The 19,942-nt window shown below is 38.7% G+C and overlaps 1 protein-coding gene across 1 annotated transcript in view; it reads right to left on the bottom strand.

Moving 5' to 3' along the window:
• The window catches only part of szt2 (SZT2 subunit of KICSTOR complex), a 260,612-nt gene that overhangs the window by 228,646 nt on the left and 12,024 nt on the right, over positions 1-19,942 (bottom strand). Inside the window, 12 exon segments of the mRNA XM_087990508.1 lie at positions 8,230-8,344; positions 9,113-9,265; positions 9,544-9,689; positions 13,313-13,442; positions 13,594-13,825; positions 16,015-16,192; positions 16,194-16,258; positions 16,261-16,477; positions 16,566-16,672; positions 16,988-17,147; positions 17,874-18,005; positions 19,072-19,242. Coding sequence (XP_087846634.1) covers positions 8,230-8,344; positions 9,113-9,265; positions 9,544-9,689; positions 13,313-13,442; positions 13,594-13,825; positions 16,015-16,192; positions 16,194-16,258; positions 16,261-16,477; positions 16,566-16,672; positions 16,988-17,147; positions 17,874-18,005; positions 19,072-19,242 — 1,806 coding nt within the window.

Here is a 19,942-nt window from a genome sequence, read left to right as displayed (position 1 = left end):
TGGTCTCACTCTCATTTGGATTCTGCAGATTAAAACTGGAATTTTGCTATTCTAAATGGTGGGTTTATATCACTACATAATTTACTGACAAATATAAGTTTCATATTGAATATAAATGAAAGAAAACACAGCCTGGCATGAATTACCATTGTATATTTGATGCTCTATTGCTTTAGTACTTGCATTGACATACATTCCAATCAAAGGTCTGCCCATACATTTGCTATTTATGCTCTTTCATCCTTGTTCTTCCTTCAAGACATCCAGCATAACTTATTAAGCATCATGGAGTTGTTAACCTATTGCTATTGGAGGTTTCAACTTTTCAAATGTGATTACTACTAACCTAGATGTATGAGGAACAGAAGTAGGACATTCAGCCCCTCGAGTCTGCATCACCATTCAATAAAATCATGGCCGATTTGATTACAGCCTCAACTCCTCATTCGAATACCCAGATAACTTTATATTCTTAACTAACAAGGGAGTCAATGATGGTGGAGGTGATGGCCTACTGGTATTATCACTGGATGCAGGTTATGTTCTGGTGGACCTGAGTTTTTGAGTTCCACCAGAACAGGTAGGTAAATTTAAATTAAAGAAAAACTGCAATTATAAGCCGAATGATGACCATGAAATGATTGTTCTTATGGTCCTATAGAAATATATAGGTTCTTGATTAGTAAAAGGATCTGAGGGATAAGGCAGGAAAATGGAGTTGAGAAGCATGAATGGAAAAAGCCAGGATCAAATTGTGGAACAGACTCGATGGACTAAATGGCCTAATTCTGCTCCTATATCTTAAGGTGAATTTACTCCAGTTGAAACTTGAGAAGAGGATTCTGGGTAATCCAAGATGGAGGACAGGAAAAATTTCTGGCTGTAACAGCTGCTCCTTTTTTGAGGTATTTTAGGTGCTGGAGGTGATTTCCTCGAATTCCAGGAGTAGCCATTACTGTTTTATATGCTGTTGCATTGTTTTGGAACTTTGGAAAAAAAAGTCAAAACAACAGCAGTTTTAAAAGAGAGAAGAACAGACAAAGGCAGCACATGGTGAGATCAGTGCAGGAGGGAGAGAGAGAGAGAGAGAGAGAGAGATGGAGAGAGATGGAGAGAGATGGAGAAAGAAACTGACACCAGAGTGAACATGCACTGTACCGTCTTTGCTGTTTGAATTCATGTATCGTACCAGAGGGAATGGTGGAGGCTGGTACAAAATTCAACATTTAAAGGTATTTGGATGGGTATATGAATAGGAACGGTTTGGAGGGATATGGGCCAGATGCTGGCAGGTGGGACTAGATTAGGTTGGAATATCTGGTCGGCATGGACAAGTTGGACCAAAGGGTCTGTTTCCATGCTGTACATCTCTATGACTCTAAACATAGAATATATAACACAACATAACTTCCCAATACCTAGCAACTTGGAAAGAAGACAAATGTATGTAGTGCATGAGCCAAAAATCGTAATCTGAATATTAGCACCAGTTCCGTTATAATGCATAAGCGAAGAACAAGTAAATTACACCTGAATCTCATCTAGCTACATTACTGAAATTAGTCTTTTCTGATACTTGAAGGAGACATCCACAATAAGCACCTTCTTTTCAATGCTTGCAATCTCACTTATTTTTTCTTAATTAATGGGTAAACCGAATAGTCTCCCCAAATCTAATGTCATTCAGCCTAAGTAATCCATGCTGTCCTCAATTTTTCACACAAGCCTCTGCCAGTCTTTAACCTCATTAAACGTCATTAGTTCTATTACCCTTATGTACTTTGTATAGTATGACCTGCCTGCACTGCACACAAAACAAAACTTTTCACTGTACCTAGGTACATGTGACAATAATAAATCAAATTAAAAGTCAAATCTATAGTGTACCATTAATTCATAATCGGCTCACAGTCAAATCATTATTTGAAGAAAATAACTTCTTTTTCATTTGAAATATATATATACTTTATTTATTGCTGAGAATGAATTGCACGTGAAGATGACATAATTCAATCACAAGTTTATTTTTGAACGCATAATTAAGGAATGAAGTTTTATTTTATTGATTCCTTATTGGACAGATTAATAGAAGGCAACACCTCTATCAGGACTACAATTTCCTTTCCTTTCTATAAAATCTCAATTAGTTCAGGTTGAAAATTTGCTCGCTGAGCTGGTAGATTTGTTCTCATATGTTTTATCACAATGCGAAGTAACATCATTAGTGAACTTCCGGTGAAGAGTTGGCGTTCTGTCCCGCTTGCTATTTATCTGTCTCGGTTTCTTATGACAGGTGATACCATTTCCAGTTCTGTTTCTGAGGGTTTGGTAAATGGGGTCCAAATTTGTGTGTTTGTTAATGGAGTTCCGGTTTGAATGCCAAGCCTCTAGGAATTCCCTTCGTCTGTGACAAAGAGGGAATCTTTATTCTCAATTGTCCACAAGTTGGTGACTAAATATAGCATTTGCTTGGACTTTAGTATTTCTAAGATGTAATTAACTATCTCCTGGACATTGAGATTTTTTGCTGTTTTAAACAGCAAAGCAAAATACCGTAGAGGTAAAACAAACAGAGAATTCAGCAGGTCTAGCAGCATATGTGGAGAGAGAAACAGAGTTAACATTTCAGTTTTAAAGGAGTCATACCAAACTTGAAAAATTAACTCTGTTCCTCTCTCCACAAATGCTGCCTGACCTGCAAAATTTATCCAACATTCTCACTGGGTAGCGAGACCATTGGTCTGAGGGGGGCTTTGTTTTGTGAATTTTGGGTAAGCTATCGTACCGTTTGCTACCCAGAACACCAACTTACAGATTAGCCAAGGGGCTACACCACAAGACTTAGTAAAAGACTCACGCCACTCCATCCACTCCACCCAAGAATTCCTGAACACCAAAGACACAAGATAGAAGAGGATGAAATAATGGTCTCCTTTGACGTAACAGCCCTATTCACATCCATCAACATCAATCTGGCCAAGGAAACAGTGACTACATTATTAGAAGAACCAAAAGCACATACACCAGACACCACCAACTTCATCAGCAAGGACAAGAGGCAGCAATGCAGAAACTCTAACAAACAGCTCTGCCAACCATCCAGCCCAAACTTTGAGTCTGCTATGTGGATTACACTGTTGTCATCACAAAGTGAAACAAATTAGAGGAAACCTTCAAGACCATCAATAATACCCTTCATGGCATAAACTTCACTAAAGAGGAGGAAAACAACAACAAACTGCCATTCCTAGATGCCACAGTAGAGCATACAGCCAATGGGGAACTTGAAACCAGTGTCTGCAGGAAAACAACATATACAGACCAAATACTGAACTACAGAAGTAATCATCCCAACATCCACAAACAAAGCTGCATTAGAAAATTATTTCAATGAGCTACTGCAGCACAGATGAACTATGAAGAGCAGAGGAAAATCACCTATACAGTGTATTAAAAAAAAGGATACCCAATGAACACAGTCCACCGATTTCTCAGCAGCCAACCCAAAGGAGCAGACAAAACGCATCCAGACACCCTAGCCACTCTTCTCTACATCTGGGAAATGACTGCCAGACTACTCAGACTCCTTGGCATCATAGTAGACCACAAACCCACCAACACTCGAAAACAGCAGCTAATGAACTTGAAAGACCCTATACAGACAACAAGCAAAACAAATGTCATTTACAAAATAACATGCAACAACTGTAACAAACATTACATTGGACAAACAAGCAGAAAACTAGCCACCAGGATACATGAACATTAACTAGCCACAAAAAGACATAATCCACTCTCACTAGTATCCTTACAGATAGATGAGGAAGGACACCACTTCTTTTGCGACAATGCATCCATCCTAGGACAAGCCAAACAGAGACACGCACAAAAACTCCTAGAAGCAGGGCACTCCAACCGGAACTCTATCAACAAACACATTGACTTGGACCCCATTTACCACTCTGAGAAAAAGAACAGGAAATGACATCGCCAACCCAAGGAAACCTAAATGCATAAATAAAAAGCGGGCCACACCACAAGTGCTTCACTGAAGGCTCACTGATGTTACCTAGTATGGCGATGAAACGTCTGAAAACAATCCTTCAGCACAGCGAACAAACTTACACCCAGGTGAGTTTTTTTTAAAAACCCCAACTGCAAAATTACAGTGTCATTCAACAAACTACAGAATCTATCCCAGATTACATCAGTGATTGTACATAAAATCTAACCCAAAAGAATACCTACTTTGCTTTAATATCCACATCCTCAACTTTAATTACTGTCATTAATGATGCACTACTTATGCTATGAGGAGAAAGTGAGGTCTGCAGATGCTGGAGATCAGAGCTGGAAATGTGTTGCTGGAAAAGCGCAGCAGGTCAGGCAGCATCCAGGGAACAGGAGAATCGACGTTTCGGGCATAAGCCCTTCTTCAGGAAGGGCTCCTAAAGAAGGGCTTATGCCCGAAACGTCGATTCTCCTGTTCCCTGGATGCTGCCTGACCTGCTGCGCTTTTCCAGCAACACATTTCCAGCACTACTTATGCTATGTCAACTCGATCATCTTCAGAACACTGATACTATTTGTTTTGTCATCTTACATGGATTGTGATAAATATCTTGTTGCCATACAATTATTACTTTCTCAAGGCTGCCTCTCTCCACCTTCCCCAGCATCCTCCATTCAATTTATCCTACAGACATCATTGCATGAATTCCAAAATGTGTCCAAATCCCAGCCATGATTAACTGCTTCATCAATAACCTTCCCTCTATCATAAGGGGAGAAGTGGAAATGTTTGCTGATGATGTCAGGAATAGTGCTGAACCCTTCAGGTACTGAATCAGTCCACAGACAAATGCAACAAGACCTATCTTGGGCTGACAAGTGCCACGCAATGATCTTCTCTTACAAAAGGGAACTTAAACGATGTCCCTTGACATTTAACAGCATCATCATTACTGAGTTCTTCACTATCAACGTCCTGAGGGTAAATATTGACCAGAAACCGAACTGGACTAGCCACATAAAACAATAGCAACAAAAACAGTTCAGAGGCTAGGAATCCTGCAGCAAATAACTTGCTTCCCAACTCTCAAAAAACTTGATCACTATCTAGAAGAGACAAGTTGGGAATGTGGTGGGATACTCTTTACTTGCCTGGATGTGTGCAGCTCCAACATTCAAGAAGCTTGACAACATCCAGTACAAAGCAGTCGTGTGATTGGCACCACATTCACAAATATTCACTCCCTCCACCAACAATGCTCAGGAGAGTGCCATCTACAAGATGAGTCAGAGAGTGAGAGGTTTGCAACACAAAATAGACCTTTTGGCCCATCAGCTCTGCACTAGTCAAAAACCTGGCAACAACCTGGTAAGTCTCCTCTGCACCTCCTCCAGTGCTATCACATCCCTCCTCCTGTGGATTCCAGAACTCTACTCAATACTCTAGCTATGTCCAAGTCAACGTTTTATATACTTCCAGCGTAAACTCCATGTTCTTAAACTTAGTGCCTTGGCCAATAAAGACAAGTATCCCATATACCTTCTTAACTACTTTACCTACTTGGCCTGCTAACTTAAGGGACCAGCAGACATCTGCACAATAAAATCTCTTGATCCTCAGTGCTTCCCAAGACCCTACCATTCATGTATTCCCTTGCCTGGTTTGTCCTACCTAAGTGCATCACTTCACTTATTCAGACTTACTTCCATGTTCCACTGATTAGCCTATCTGACCAGTCCACCTATATCCTCGCATAATCTAAGGCTATAGAGTCAGAGAGTCATAGAGATGTCCAGCACAGAAACAGACCCTTCATTCCAACTAGTCCATGCCAACCAGATATCCCAACCCAATCTAGTCTCACCTGCCAGCACCTGACCCATATCCATCCAAACCTTTCCTAATCATACACCCATTCAGATGCCTTTTAAATGTTGCAATTGTATCATCCTCCACCACTTCCTCTGGCAGCTCATTCCATACACGTAACACCCTCTGCATGAAAAGGTTGCCCCTTAGGTCTCTTTTATATCTTTCACCTCCCACCCTAAACCTATGCCCTCTCGTTCTGGACTCCCTCACCCCAGGGAAAAGACTTTGTCTATTTATCCTATCCATGCCCCTCATGATTTTATAAACCTCTATAAGGTCACCCCTCAGCCTCCGATGCTCCAGGGAAAACAGCCCTAGCCTCTTCAACCTCTCCTTATAGCTCAAATCCTCGAACTCTGGCAACATCCTTGTAAATCTTTTCTGAACCCTTTCAAGTTTCACAACATCCTTCTGATAGAAAGGAGACCAGAATTGCATGTAATATTCTAACAGTGGCCTCACCAATGTCCGGTACAGCCGCAACATGACCTCCCAACTCCTGTACTCAACACTCTGACCAATAAAGGAAAGCATACCAAAGGCCTTCTTCACTATCCTATCTACCTGCCACAACAGCAATTGTTATATCATTTACAAACTTAATGATCAATCCTCCTACATTAGAGTCTAAATTGTTTATATGTACCACAAACAGCAAGGGCTCAACACGTTTTCCTGCAAGACAACTTCTTTCAGTCACAAAAATACTCTTCAACCTTCACCCTCTGCTTCCTGCCACTCAGCCAATAATAGTTCCAACTAGCCAAATACTGCTCTACAGAAATTCTAAAAGGTTCATAGACTGCACCTTCTAAATCTTCATCAACTAGCATCTACAAGCAGGCAAATACATGGGAACACCACAGCTTGCACATTTCCCTCCAAGCCACTCACCATCCTGACTTGGATATATATCACCATTCTTTCAGTGTCACTAGGTTAATTCCTGGAACTCCTTCCCTAACAGCATTGTGGGTATCCACAACATATATAATCCAGCTATTTAAGTGACAGCTCACTACTACCTTCTTCAGGGCAATTAGGGATGAGTAATAAATGTTGGCCTCGCTGGTGAAGCCTAAATGCCCTTAATGAATAAAAGAACTAAAGCATTTAAATTATATCCAATATTAACATTTTACAAACTGTTTCATTATTAACTGTTTTATTATTAACTGTCTTATTATAACCCCAAAAACTTGCCTTGCACTTCTAAAAGACTGCACAATTGATTAGATTAGATTACTTATAGTGTGGAAACAGGCCCTTCGGCCCAACAAGTCCACACCGACCCACCGAAGCGCAACCCATCCAGACCCATTCCCCTACATTTACCCCTTCACCTAACGCTACAGGCAATTTAGCATGGCCAATTCATCTAACCTGCACATTTTTGAACTGTAGGAGGAAACCAGAGCACCCAGAGGAAACCCACGCAGACACGGGGAGAATGTGCAAACTTCACACAGTCAGTCGCCTGAGGCAGGAATTGAACCCGGGTCTCTGGCGCTGTGAGGCAACAGTGCTAACCACTGTGCCACCGTGCCGTTATTTAACTTCTGGATTATTTCCAAAGCTTAAACATATTTTCGGGAGAAACATCCCTGCTTCTCATTTTAAAGAAGTAAATCTAATCTCTTAAAGTGATTACAATTTACAACCAATGCATCTTGTACTATGCTTCCATAAGTGACAAAAACAGCATGGCCTTTGTGGAAAAGGTACAATTGTGTCTGAACAACTGCAACAAGTGTAGTAGCAGTTAAATTATGTTAATTAAACAAATACACTTGGTAACTGGAGAAAAACAAGAGATGAAAGAGAGAGCAAAAACAAGGAAACAAAATAATCAGAAAACCAAGAAAAATGCTTTTCAAAGTCTTGTAAAATTAAGAATCTGCATTTTTTTTCTGGAATTTCTTATTTAGGAGTGATGCGCTCTCATGATCAAAATTACAATCTTTGGCTTTTGCATTAAAAAGAAATGGTAATACTATAGCAATAGGTCCTAAAGCACTTCAAAGAGACAAGTCATATGGAGAGTCAGAGGTATGTGGAGAAGAAATTCCAAAGTTTGGCCCTCGGCAACTAAAGGCATGATCACCAGTATGTAGATATCCGAAAGTTTTGGATCTGTTGAAAATCTCAGAGGGCAGGGAGGGGGTTTCACTGAAACAACAAGACAAAATACCGACAGTGAAAGATGAGAGTTCATTAAACAAGTAAATACCGAAATATGAGGCAAATGTTGTTTTGAGACTAAGACAGTATGCGTGACTGTTTTTGCAACAGTATGCGTGACTGTTCTATGCTTCACTGCATAACCCTGTACTCCCAAATCATACCTTATTTCGAGCTTGAGCTTGCATTCCAATGGGAAATCCCAAACGAAGGACCATGCATGGAGCTTTGGAAATAACTCGGACAAGGTAAAAGGAAGAAGGAGGCTGATCTGTTCCACTACGAATGAAACAAATATTACTTCGATTAGCAACACTTCGAAATTATGAAAAATAATTAAACATCTCTTATACTCAAACCTTAACACCCATCCTCTATTCACACCTCAGACTGAGTTAAGACAATTATTCTAGTGAGATACTACTCCTTTAAGCCACACTAAAAGAATCAATTGAAGTCACCTCAACATCTCAGATTAAACAGTTGAGTCTAACACAAATGCCACCTCAGAAACCAATGCATATAAAAATATTATACTGCACAGCATTTTAACAGCGTAAACACAGTGGGCGGCACGGTGGCACAGTGGTTAGCACTGCTGCCTCACAGCGCCAGAGACCCGGGTTCAATTCCCGCCTCAGGCGACTGACTGTGTGGAGTTTGCACGTTCTCCCCGTGTCTGCATGGGTTTCCTCCGGGTGCTCCGGTTTCCTCCCACCATCCAAAAAAAGATGTGCAGGGTCAGGTGAATTGGCCATACTAAATTGCCTGTAGTGTTAGGTAAGGGGTAAATGTAGGGGTAGGGGTATGGGTGGGTTTCGCTTCGGCGGGTCGGTGTGGACTTGTTGGGCCGAAGGGCCTGTTTCCACACTGTAATCTAATCTAATCTAATCTAAAATTACCTACAAAACAATTACACACTTAGTGTTATGCTATTATTCATGGTCAATCCTGAACAATATGCATGACAGTGCCCTCATGGGCTCTGCAAAACCAAGGATTTTAGCTTCACTAAACTGTATAACATTAAGGTAAATGAATTCTCACTTGTAATGAAGCTTAACATAGGAGTATCCTTCTACCAGCACAAAACTGCTCCAATCCCGCAGGAGGGATGTTAGTGCAGAGAGAGAGATACGACACTGGATGGTACTGTAGCGGCCATTACTTCCTGGCGTATGGATATGTTTTGGCACTGGACTAAAGGGAAGAAGGAAAACCACATTTAAAACAACCAATGAAACAATGTGGAACAGAAGTCATACGTCATTATGTTTACTGATGTCTGAGGCACACACAGATTAAAAGCATATCGTCTTTAGATTGAGATTTTTTTTCATTGCTAAAAAAAACTTCTTGGAAAAAAAATCATAATATTAACAATTTAGAATGGGAAAAACATTGCTTCCCATCTCTTGAAAATCTGAGGTGAGTATACATTGACTAAATTAAATCAAGTGAATATAATACCAACTTACATATCATGTTCCAATAGTATGCCAATGCGATGCATATGAAGCCACCGCTGCCAGAAGCTGGCATCCATAGACAAGATAGGCTTCCAGTAAGAGGAAAACTGGGACTGGCTGGAGTCCTTAGAGCCACTGTGTTGCAATGACAGCACCTAAGGAAGCCACAAAATCAATGTTAGCAAACTTCTATATAATCAAAACATACACAATTAAACAACACAAATCTAAACTATAGCAATCTAATATTACATAAACACTCTACAAAATGCATGCTTTAGAACAGCTAATTACTCCAGAAAAATAGCAGCAGTGATATGAAACAGCATGGTAGGAGAGAAGTGCTTTCTCACCACAAAATACCTTTCCCGAAATAAATTTCCTTCCCATTCATAGCTGAGAAAAAAAGTTACATTAGATGATTGGATAATTCTTTCAAAGAGTAAAGTGGTTTCCTACTGCGATGTGTTTGTTCTTTGAGGTGCTTCATCTTAGTTTTTCCATCCAGAACACCCCTTAAGCTTTAGGGACTTAAATTGGTCCTTAAAGTTTTCTAGATTTTTTTTGCGCCATTACTTTAATTGGAAGTTCATTTCATTTATTGATTGTTCTGTGTTTGAAGATTTTCAAACCTAAATTTATTTCGTAAGATTTTAAATTGGTGGTTCATCATCCTCTTACAATTTAGATCAATGTTAATTTCTAAACTTTATTTTTCAATAAGTTACAGTACTGTAACTATGCTATTATATTGTAAATGGCAAGATCCTTTGGAGCATTGATATGCAAAGGGATCTTGGGTTCCAAGGCCATAGCCCACTATAAGTGGCAGCACAAGTGGATAATGTGGTAAAAAAGGCATATGGCTTGCTTGCTTTCATTGGTTGGAGCACTGAATATAAAAGCTGGCTAGTCATGTTACAATGAAGACTTTGGTCAGGCCACATTTGGAGTGTGATACACAGTTCCAGTCACCACACTATAGGAAGAATGTGGAGGGGCTTTGGAGAGGGTGCAGAAGTGGTTTACCAGAATGTTGCCTGGATTGGAGTATATTAGCAATAACAACTGGTTGGACTAAATTAAATTGTTTTCACTAGAGCATCGAAGGCTGAGAGGGGACCTGAGAAGTATATAAAATTTTGAGAGACATGGATGTGGTCGATTAACAGAGTGTCTTTCCCAAGGTGAACATAACAAATTCTAGGGGGAATATGTTTAAAGAGTGGGAGAGACAGAGAGAGAGAGACAGAGAGAGTTTAAAGGAGGTAAGACCACAAGACATAGGAGCAGAATCAGCCCATCTATGCAAGGAAAAGGTTTTTCATACAGAGGGTGATAGTTGCCTAGTATGCACTGCATGTGGAGGTGGTAGAAGCAGATATGATAGCAATGTTTAGAGGCATTTAGACAGACACATAAACAGGCATAGAAGAGAGGGATATGGACTATGTGCAGGCAGGTGGGATTAGATTAGGCCAGCACCATACTCGGCACAGACATGGTGGGCCAAAGAGCCTATTCCCGTGCAGCACTGTTCTATGTTTACCATCTTATTCACATCTATAGGACCCCTCGCAGAAACCTCCATTCAAGGGTGAAGAAAGCAAAGTCATTCAATAGATTTTTCATAATCTAGACAATTATATTGTGCACCAGTACTAGAATTGCTCCCTCTAATTCACAATGAACACATTTTAGACATTTGATATAAAAAGATGATGCTGGTGATACTCATCAGGTCTTGCAATATCTGTGGAGAAACAGAATTAATGTTTCCAAGTCCAGTAGGATCCTTCTTTGAAATCAAAGGGAAATAGTAAATGATAGTTTTTATGTTGTTGCCAAAGGGAGAAGGAGCTAGCCAAACAGATGCTGAGGGTGCCCACAGCAAAACACAATGTCAATGGTAGTAGAGATATAGATGCAGAATAGGTATGAACAGAAAAAAAGGTCAACTTTGCTGGGAGCAAACCCATGCAAATAAGAGGGTGGGGAGTTTGCAATCAAAGCGGAGGAATGAGTTATTGAACTCAATATTGAGCCATGAATTCTGTAAAATGTCTAAGCAGAAAATTAGGGATTGTTCTTCCAGTTTGCATTGGGTTTTGTTGAAAGACTGCAGCAGATCAAGAACAGAAATGGTAGTAATGCACAATATATTAAAGCTGCAGTTTGACTGGAGTACTGTGTGGATTTTATCATGATTTACTTTGTACTGTTTTGACCACATAGTTTAATTTTCTATCAGCTTTGACCACTACATGTTAGACGGATATAAAATTACCACTGATTTTGTCAAAATCTCTTAATCTTTACCTGTCTCAACATATTAATGAACATGCAGTACCCATCTTTTCTTTTAACCAGCAGCACTTTAACACATCCACATTTAATTTCTTTTCTGATATTTTGTCCTATTTATATATTTTATCTGATCATGTAATTTCAGAGTTTCCTATCTTAGCTTTGATAAAACATGAGGAAGCACCAGATCTTACCATAGCCCATATGCGATTAAACTTTCTGCATTGTTCATTGCAGAAAACAAGATGAAATTATACTTTCAACAACTTACATCTTTCTAATCAAGTATGAAATCACTAAAAACAAACATTCTGATGCCCACAGTGGTCAAGTTGTACAAAAGCAAAAAATAAGCCTGACTCACAAGACCAATGTTTTACTGTCTTATAATTATTAGTCTTCCAAATTAATTATATCATGTAATGCCTTAAATCACAACTAATATTGGCATTAAGACCATAAGATATAGGAGCAGAATTAGGCCATTCACTCATCGAGTCTACTCCACTATTGAATCATGGCAGATGTGTTTCTCAATCCCATTCTCCTTGTAATCTTTGATCCCTTATTAATCAAGAGCCTATCAACCTCTGTCTTAAATACACTTCACAGTATTCTATGTCAGTCAGTTTCACAGATCAACCATCCTCTGGCTGAAGAAATTCCTCGTCATCTCAGTTCTAAAGGGTCCCTTCCTTCTGAGGCAATGCCTGTGAGTCTGAGTCTTTACTACCAGTGGAAACATCTTCTCCATGTCCACTCTATTACGCCTCTCAGTAGTAAGTTTCCATCAGATCCTCACTCATCCTTCTCAACCCCACCGAGTACAGACCCAGAAATCCTCAATCGTTCCTCAATGACAATTCCTTCATTCCTGGGATCATTTTTGTCAACTTCCTCTGGATCCCTCCAAGGCCCATTAAGGGCATACCCTATCAGGTTAATTACTGAATAGAAAATATTTAATTTTAGGACATGATGAATTGATAAATGTTTGAGTGTATTCTAACCACAGCCAGAAATTTTATCTAGATAGTAGTGGCTCAATCAGAATACGTTTGGCAGGCATTTAAAAAGCTGACCATTTCTCCCCTTCTCCATCTGTTACCCTTATCCCCAATATTGCAAGCACACAAATTTGCAAGATTGATTCAACAATTTTTCAAGAACTGTGGATTCTTACTGACTTACATCCAATATCAAAATGATTTTAAAACATACATGGATAGAAGGAATTTGGATTTATATAGTGACAGCCAATATCCAAAAGCACGCAAATGCTAGATCAAGCAAACACCATACACATTTTTTTCTTTTGCTGCTTTCGTATAACCTCACAAAATTTAATTTTTCCTTGAATAAACAGGAGATGATTGAAATAGAAATCCACAGAATCACTTTGCTCAGAATATTTATGTAGTCAATGATTTTGAAATAAATTAGTTTAAACTGATGTTTGACTAAACAATACCGGAGTGGTAGATCCTGGTGGGATGTAGAATAATGGAACCCCATTCTTCGTGCTCTCTGGGATGGTGTAATGCTCAGGGATAGTGTTGAAGGATTTGAGATGAACCAGCATCTGATCCGTTTGATTAATACTATGAAAGTACATGAGACACACATTAACAATTTTTTTCTTTAACAACAAGGAAGAAACATGCCCCTCCCCCTCCACTCAAGAAAACATGTTCTGTTATTCTGACAAATACACAATATTTTCATTTTTTGTCACACAATTCCATTACTTACCTCTGCAGTGTGTTCCAGAACCGCCGGATAACTGTGGTGCGATATGGACTGGTTATTGGTTTCCTCATCGTGCAGCTAATGTCATGAAGCATATCATAGCTGCCCTCCATTGTTACCTCCACCCAGGTTAAGCGTTTGGCTGCATCTAGAGGCCATGATGCTACCACAAGATATTCAATTCTCATATTGTGTTTCCATAGCAGCATCAGTTTCACTTCCAATTGAGTTCCACCTAAACTCCAAAGGAGGATGAATAGAGGAATATAAATTTAAAAGCCATAAATATGATTTCCTTTTGGGGCTGAAAATACCCAACCATGGGTGCTGGCAAGCTAGCGTGTGCTGGTGCTGATTCTCAATTGTGATAATTGGGGAGAGTTGGTGGCGGGCAAAGGGGTGGGGAGAGCGGGAATCAGGCTATAAAATCACCTTGCAAATCCAAAAAGTGCTGATTGATATCAAGATGATCAAGAATCATTATGGCAACCTTACGTAACATGCAAAATACCAAGAGAAAAAAGTAATAAACAAAAGAATTCCTTTAATCACACTCAAACTGCATGGTCCTTCTACAGCACTGGTCTACATTGTCAGTTTTCTACACAGCAGGTAACTTTGTTCACATGCACTAAAGTACTTCAATGGTTGCGATGTAGCTTGTTTTCAAATTAATGGCATATAGGGTTGGTTTCTCTTCTGAAGGGTTAAAAGAACAAATCTAGGTCAGGCAATGCTTCCAGACAGTGACCTAATATGCATCAAACAGCATGAACTCCATGAGTGTTAATGCAAGAATGTTTTTTGATTGTGATGGTTTATGATAGGTGGGGTAAATACTGAGAGTCATTCGCTTGGTTTTGGAACATGACAAACAAAAACTGATTTTACCTTAGAAAACCCAGAGATTGACAGTTTTTGGGTGAGAGGGCTGAATGGAGTCAGAAGCAAATATAGGTTCATTCCTAAAAAAGTACAGAACAGTTTGGGGAAAGCAGTTACCTCAGTGGAAACGTTTAGGACAGGAGTGCTGAGAAAGTCTATGAATATTTATACAAAAAGACTTCATAGTTCACAGGAAAGGACTGGGGAGAACCTGCCATATTAACCTTAAAGATTTGATATAGAGGAGTAAATTTGCTGTGTTTGAATCATTGTATAGTCATGGTCTTGGGCATAAATCAAAACCTTTTTTGCAGTGTGGTTCTAAGACCTTTTCTCCTAATTGTGTTTTGTATCTACATAGTTTTTATTTGCTTTTTTTCTTTGCTTTCATCTTTTGTGTGATAAACTTCAGTATTGTTATTAAAGAAACTCTACCTCCTTGTATGGCTATGCCTTATTGAATAACTACACTGTCATCTAAAATTAAAACAAGATTATCAGACTGAATTTCATTCTGGAGCCTGATTTGTCTAGCAGTCCCATATGCTAGGATCATAACATGTTGAAAAAACACTTTGGGGCTTGGACCAAAAAATGCTCTAAACGAAGACAATCCTTTTCAGATTATTTGGTAACTGTTATAAGACTGATACTATTGTGTAGGACTGAAGAAGTGCTGTTAGGTGTAAGGTGCTGCTTTCCAGCCTTAAACAGATGTCAAATCTACCTCACAGTTGTTTATAAAAGATCTCAATGCAATATTTTGAAGAACAGGGAGTTAGCCCACATGCCTTGATACATTTCTTTCCTATCAATACTACGAAACAGATTATGTGGTCATTATTATATTGTTGCTTGTGAGAGCTTACTGTGCATAAATTGGCTGCCACATTTCCTACCATAGTGTTTACACTTCAAACAGTATTTAACTGACTCTAATGTGTTTAGAGAGGTATAGCAGTCACAAAAGGCATGACAGAAATGCAAGGCTTTCGATTTGAAACTAAGCTCATCAGATTCATGATAAATATTGTGACAAATGGCACTGTAAAATCTAATTCTTGGTATAGTGGTTTCTTAATAACAGTTTCCAGTCATCCATAATTACCTACTGTACATGATGGACCATAACTATTTCTTCTCTGTTCAGGGACAAATGTTTACAGCTTGAGAGGTATCATTCTGCATCAAGCATAGCAAACCAAGAATCAGTCTTTATCTAACTGCCACGTTGGCAGGCCCGGCAGGTTGCTGGTTGGCCATGTTGTGAATACTCCTTCTTTGGTTAACAATAGAATTAAAGCCTCTGGTTCAGAGGCAGGGGGTTTACTATCTGAGCCACAAAACTTCCCTATAGTCACAATTTGCAAATCATGATCATGCTGACAACAAATCTATTGGGGTTCTACTCCATAACATTATCCAACCTGATCTAATGCAGTCTATGTGCCAATCCCAGATATATCAACCCTTCAAATCATTGCCCTTCGCACTGCTTCTTCTCCAGATTGTTCTGACATTTTAGCAATATTTGTTTACCTTTAGTGATATTAAGTTCCTTCACTGTGTAGCCCTCACGCAATCGTACTGAGACAACACTGGTCAGGTCTGCATGCACCTCGTTCTCAGCATGTTTCTTTCGTCTCATGGCCAGTGCGGGATTACTGCTGGCAGACACTAGGTGCTCATTGAACAGTTTATGTTGGGACACTAGATTTACAGAAAAACAAATAATTAAGGAATAGAAAGGCCAGACACCAAATGGAATTAAATAAACAGACTTCTTGTAGATATACTTGCCACAGTAATATTCTGGGTTCATTGATTCTCCAGGTCTCAGAAAGCTGTATAGTAGAAATGCTTTGTGGTATGCATTCATATTGAGGCTGCTTTCTGGGCATGTGGACATGTAGGATCCAAACGTTGCCATGGCAATGAACTTCATTAACTCCAAGTTTGGTACATAACCAAAGCTGCAATCATACGAATACACACCTCCAACCTATAAAGGAACACGACAATTTTTATACAACTACAGAAGCAGTTTGGTCTATTGAATTCAAAGGCATTACTTAAAAATATATGATCACCTGTATAAAAGAACAAGCAATTGTGCCACCACGCAGTTGGTTTAACAATGTTTCACACACTGCGACATCTGGTACACTTGTTACACCATCAGTGATGATTATTATACCTGTAAGAAAAGTAAGGTCATTCATGCAAACCTTGAAATAATACAGCATTTACATCACATTAAGTTAGCTGAAGAGTGAGCTTCTATATTATCTAAGGACTATGAACTTTTGGTGTCAACACCTGGATTGCAGTTTGCATGGCCCTCACAATTTTCAATATGTTCCAACTTAATCTTCTGAACCTTTAAAACCACAAATCAATCTTGTTGAGGTTTAAACTAAGCAATAGCCTATTGACAAAAATTAAAACAAGAATCAGATTGACTTGGATTTATAACTCAAATTATAAAGATGTATATACACAAAGTATTAACCTGCACTGGAGTTAAATGGCAGCAGCTGAAGTGCTAGGATTCCATTGCGGATCATGTTGACGAGTCCCATATCTGGTGTTACCATTGAAAAAGTCATCTTGCGCGAAGACTGATCATAGAAGTCACTAGCATCCCCTTGGGATAAAATGGGCCTATCAGACTGTGATTTAAGAGATTAAAGATTAGATAGGAAACCAAAAGGAGCAACTACCAATACAAAGGTGAAGTTCTGACCATTTACACACATCTTTACTATCAAGGCTGTGTTACATTTGTAGCTCACTGGATCAGTTCACCTGAATTTCCCTCTAAGGGAGATAGCTGGTTAATATGTAGTTTATCCTTTGTAAGATTGGAAAGAATTCCAAAGAATTGGAAGCTAATTTCCTGGGTTGGTGGTGAACGGAGAAAAAAGAACATTTTTGTACTGCCACACATGATATGCTGGAGCAGTAAAACACAGGTTTATCACTAAGCAAGGCTGTTGCACTGGGATTATTTAAGGGTTGTAGTCATACACTGCCAGTTGCTTGAGAATTAATAATGTGACTCTTCATTTTGACAGATGAGAGATATTGAATTTTCCTGCACATTCAGGTCAAAAATATTACTGCTTCAAATGTAGCATGTTTAGGTGGAGAGAATAGAACATATGCTCTTTTTCTAATTCAAATTTGGGACAGATTAAGACAACATTACTTCTTCTACAATATTCAAACATGATGTACTAACTCTTCACATGAAAAGTGCTCTGTACTGAACCAAATAAAATATGAAATCTATATCTTACACCAGCCTCTCAGAGATGACAAATTGGTGGTAATAACATATAGGATACTTAGATGACGGAATTTCTTTCTCCCTCCACTTTCAAACAGACACTGACCTGCATTTTGGGCTTATAGTACTGTTGAAGAACTTCAGCTACATTGTTTTCAAATGCTCGTAACTGCTGATAGATATGCTGAAGGAAAGTATCCAAGCTACTTCGGTCCAATAAACAGCCTTGTACTAGAACCTACAATACATATATGCAAAGATCAGAAGAGTTACGTACAAATATCTCTACTGCAGGTGCACACAAGCAATTACATAGGCATTTGCAGATAGAAGGAAGAATTATAAAATTAAGTAAAGAACAGTGACTAATTTTGTCAAAAACACAGATTTGTACAAAAATGTCACGTCACAGGGTAAGAAATTATCTACACTGGGATACATAGTCCACTTCTACCTTTTTCTATCAAATTTCAATATCATGCATTGCCAGTTTATATATAGCACATATTTAAAACAAGAAGTCTAAAACCAAACAATAATTTAATTTTTGCCTGTTGAATATTGCATATTTACTCTACCCTTGAGCTGTTACATTTCATTCTGTACAAAAGCAAACCAATTCATTTAGCATCATCTAGAAATTAAACTCTCTCAATTTTTGACCTGAAGCTTCAACACTGAAAATGATTTTACTTGATATTATTACAACGAATGGAGGAAAATTATCATTTGTTCACTTTCCATGCGATTTGAACTCAGATTCTGGAAGGAAAAGAAAGATGTGCTCTGTTGTATCACTGAGAGACCAAAAGCAAATGATTTAAACTCAAATCTGTTTCAGTTATCTGACTCTCTGTCCTCCTGGTTCAAGTTTTATCTAGTCTGTCAAAATAGCAGTGAAAATTGCCAGTTGTCAGAGCAGCCAGCAGAAGATTCTCCTGCTTTTAGAAAGAAAGAATAACAGCAGGAGGAAGAATGAAGAAAAAGAATAATTATGCAATTTTGGATTGACGGATAAAGTAGCCATATTAAACTGCATGAAATGAAAGTAAAGATCTTTCCATATATACAAGCTTGGCACAGTACCTGCCCCCTGAAAGTACACTTTTGTGTATGAATCAAGTGTATTTCAGTTTTAGAAATAAAACCAGATGCAGTGACTTTTTTGGCAGTGACAGCAGAGGGGAGTTAGTCATATATCAAGTCCAAAGACATCGCTGTTTTTCACTAAACAAAATACTGGCAATAATTTCATAATCAACAGCCTGAGGCAGAGAAACTTTTAAAGATAACTAAGTGCTCACCTGGTGAGACTGAAGTCCTATAATAGAAGAATAAGCGAGAATAGTAATGTAGATCTCTGGCTGAAACACTATGTCCGTACCCGGGACTTTAAATGGTCGCAGCAATTCCACTAAGCACTTTGAGAGTGCGTGAAATACTTCATCAAAAATCAGCTCTCCAGTAGAATCATCCTGTGAAACATTTACAATCATTTCACTGAACAAGTAATGAACATGCAATTAGAAAAGAGGGAAACTCTTACTCATGCTAAATCTAGTTTCAAGTGGTACTGCTCTTCCTCCAGACAATAAAACAGTGAGATAGGCTGAAGATAAAAAACAAATGTGCATTTACATTGCAGCTTTCACCTGCTCATGGTATGCCAAAGTACTTTAGAACAAAACAAATTATTTTTTAAATATTGTCACTTATTGTTCTATAGGCAAAAATAACTAAACTAGGCATATATCATAAACAGCAACTGAAACAAGCAATCCGATCATTTATTTTTATTGCTTTCTGTTGAAGTAAATGTGGACTAGAATACCATTCTAACATACATACCACCACGATATTCCAAGACTATTTCCATTTTCACTGATTAGACAGACCTCAGTTTAATTTGTCATATGAAGGACAGCACTTTGACATTGCAACATTCCTTCAGTACTTGAAGGGAACTTAGACCCACAATCTTCTGACCAATCAGCTGACACTTAACCCAACCATAAACAAATCAACAGAAACATGACAGTTCAATACAAGTTCATTGAACATACCCACCTCAAAAAAAAAGTATGTTTAATAACAGATCTCACTATTTCACTCAGAAGTTTCTTCAATCAAGTTAGTCTCTGTTGACAATTTAACTTTTCTATCATAATGGATCAC

This window comes from Chiloscyllium plagiosum, unplaced genomic scaffold (genome assembly GCF_037043375.1).
Source record: "Chiloscyllium plagiosum isolate Xiang-an unplaced genomic scaffold, Cpla_swu_hap1 HiC_scaffold_9, whole genome shotgun sequence".
Taxonomy (NCBI): Eukaryota; Metazoa; Chordata; class Chondrichthyes; order Orectolobiformes; family Hemiscylliidae; genus Chiloscyllium; species Chiloscyllium plagiosum.
This window is presented reverse-complemented; position numbering and strand designations above follow the sequence as displayed.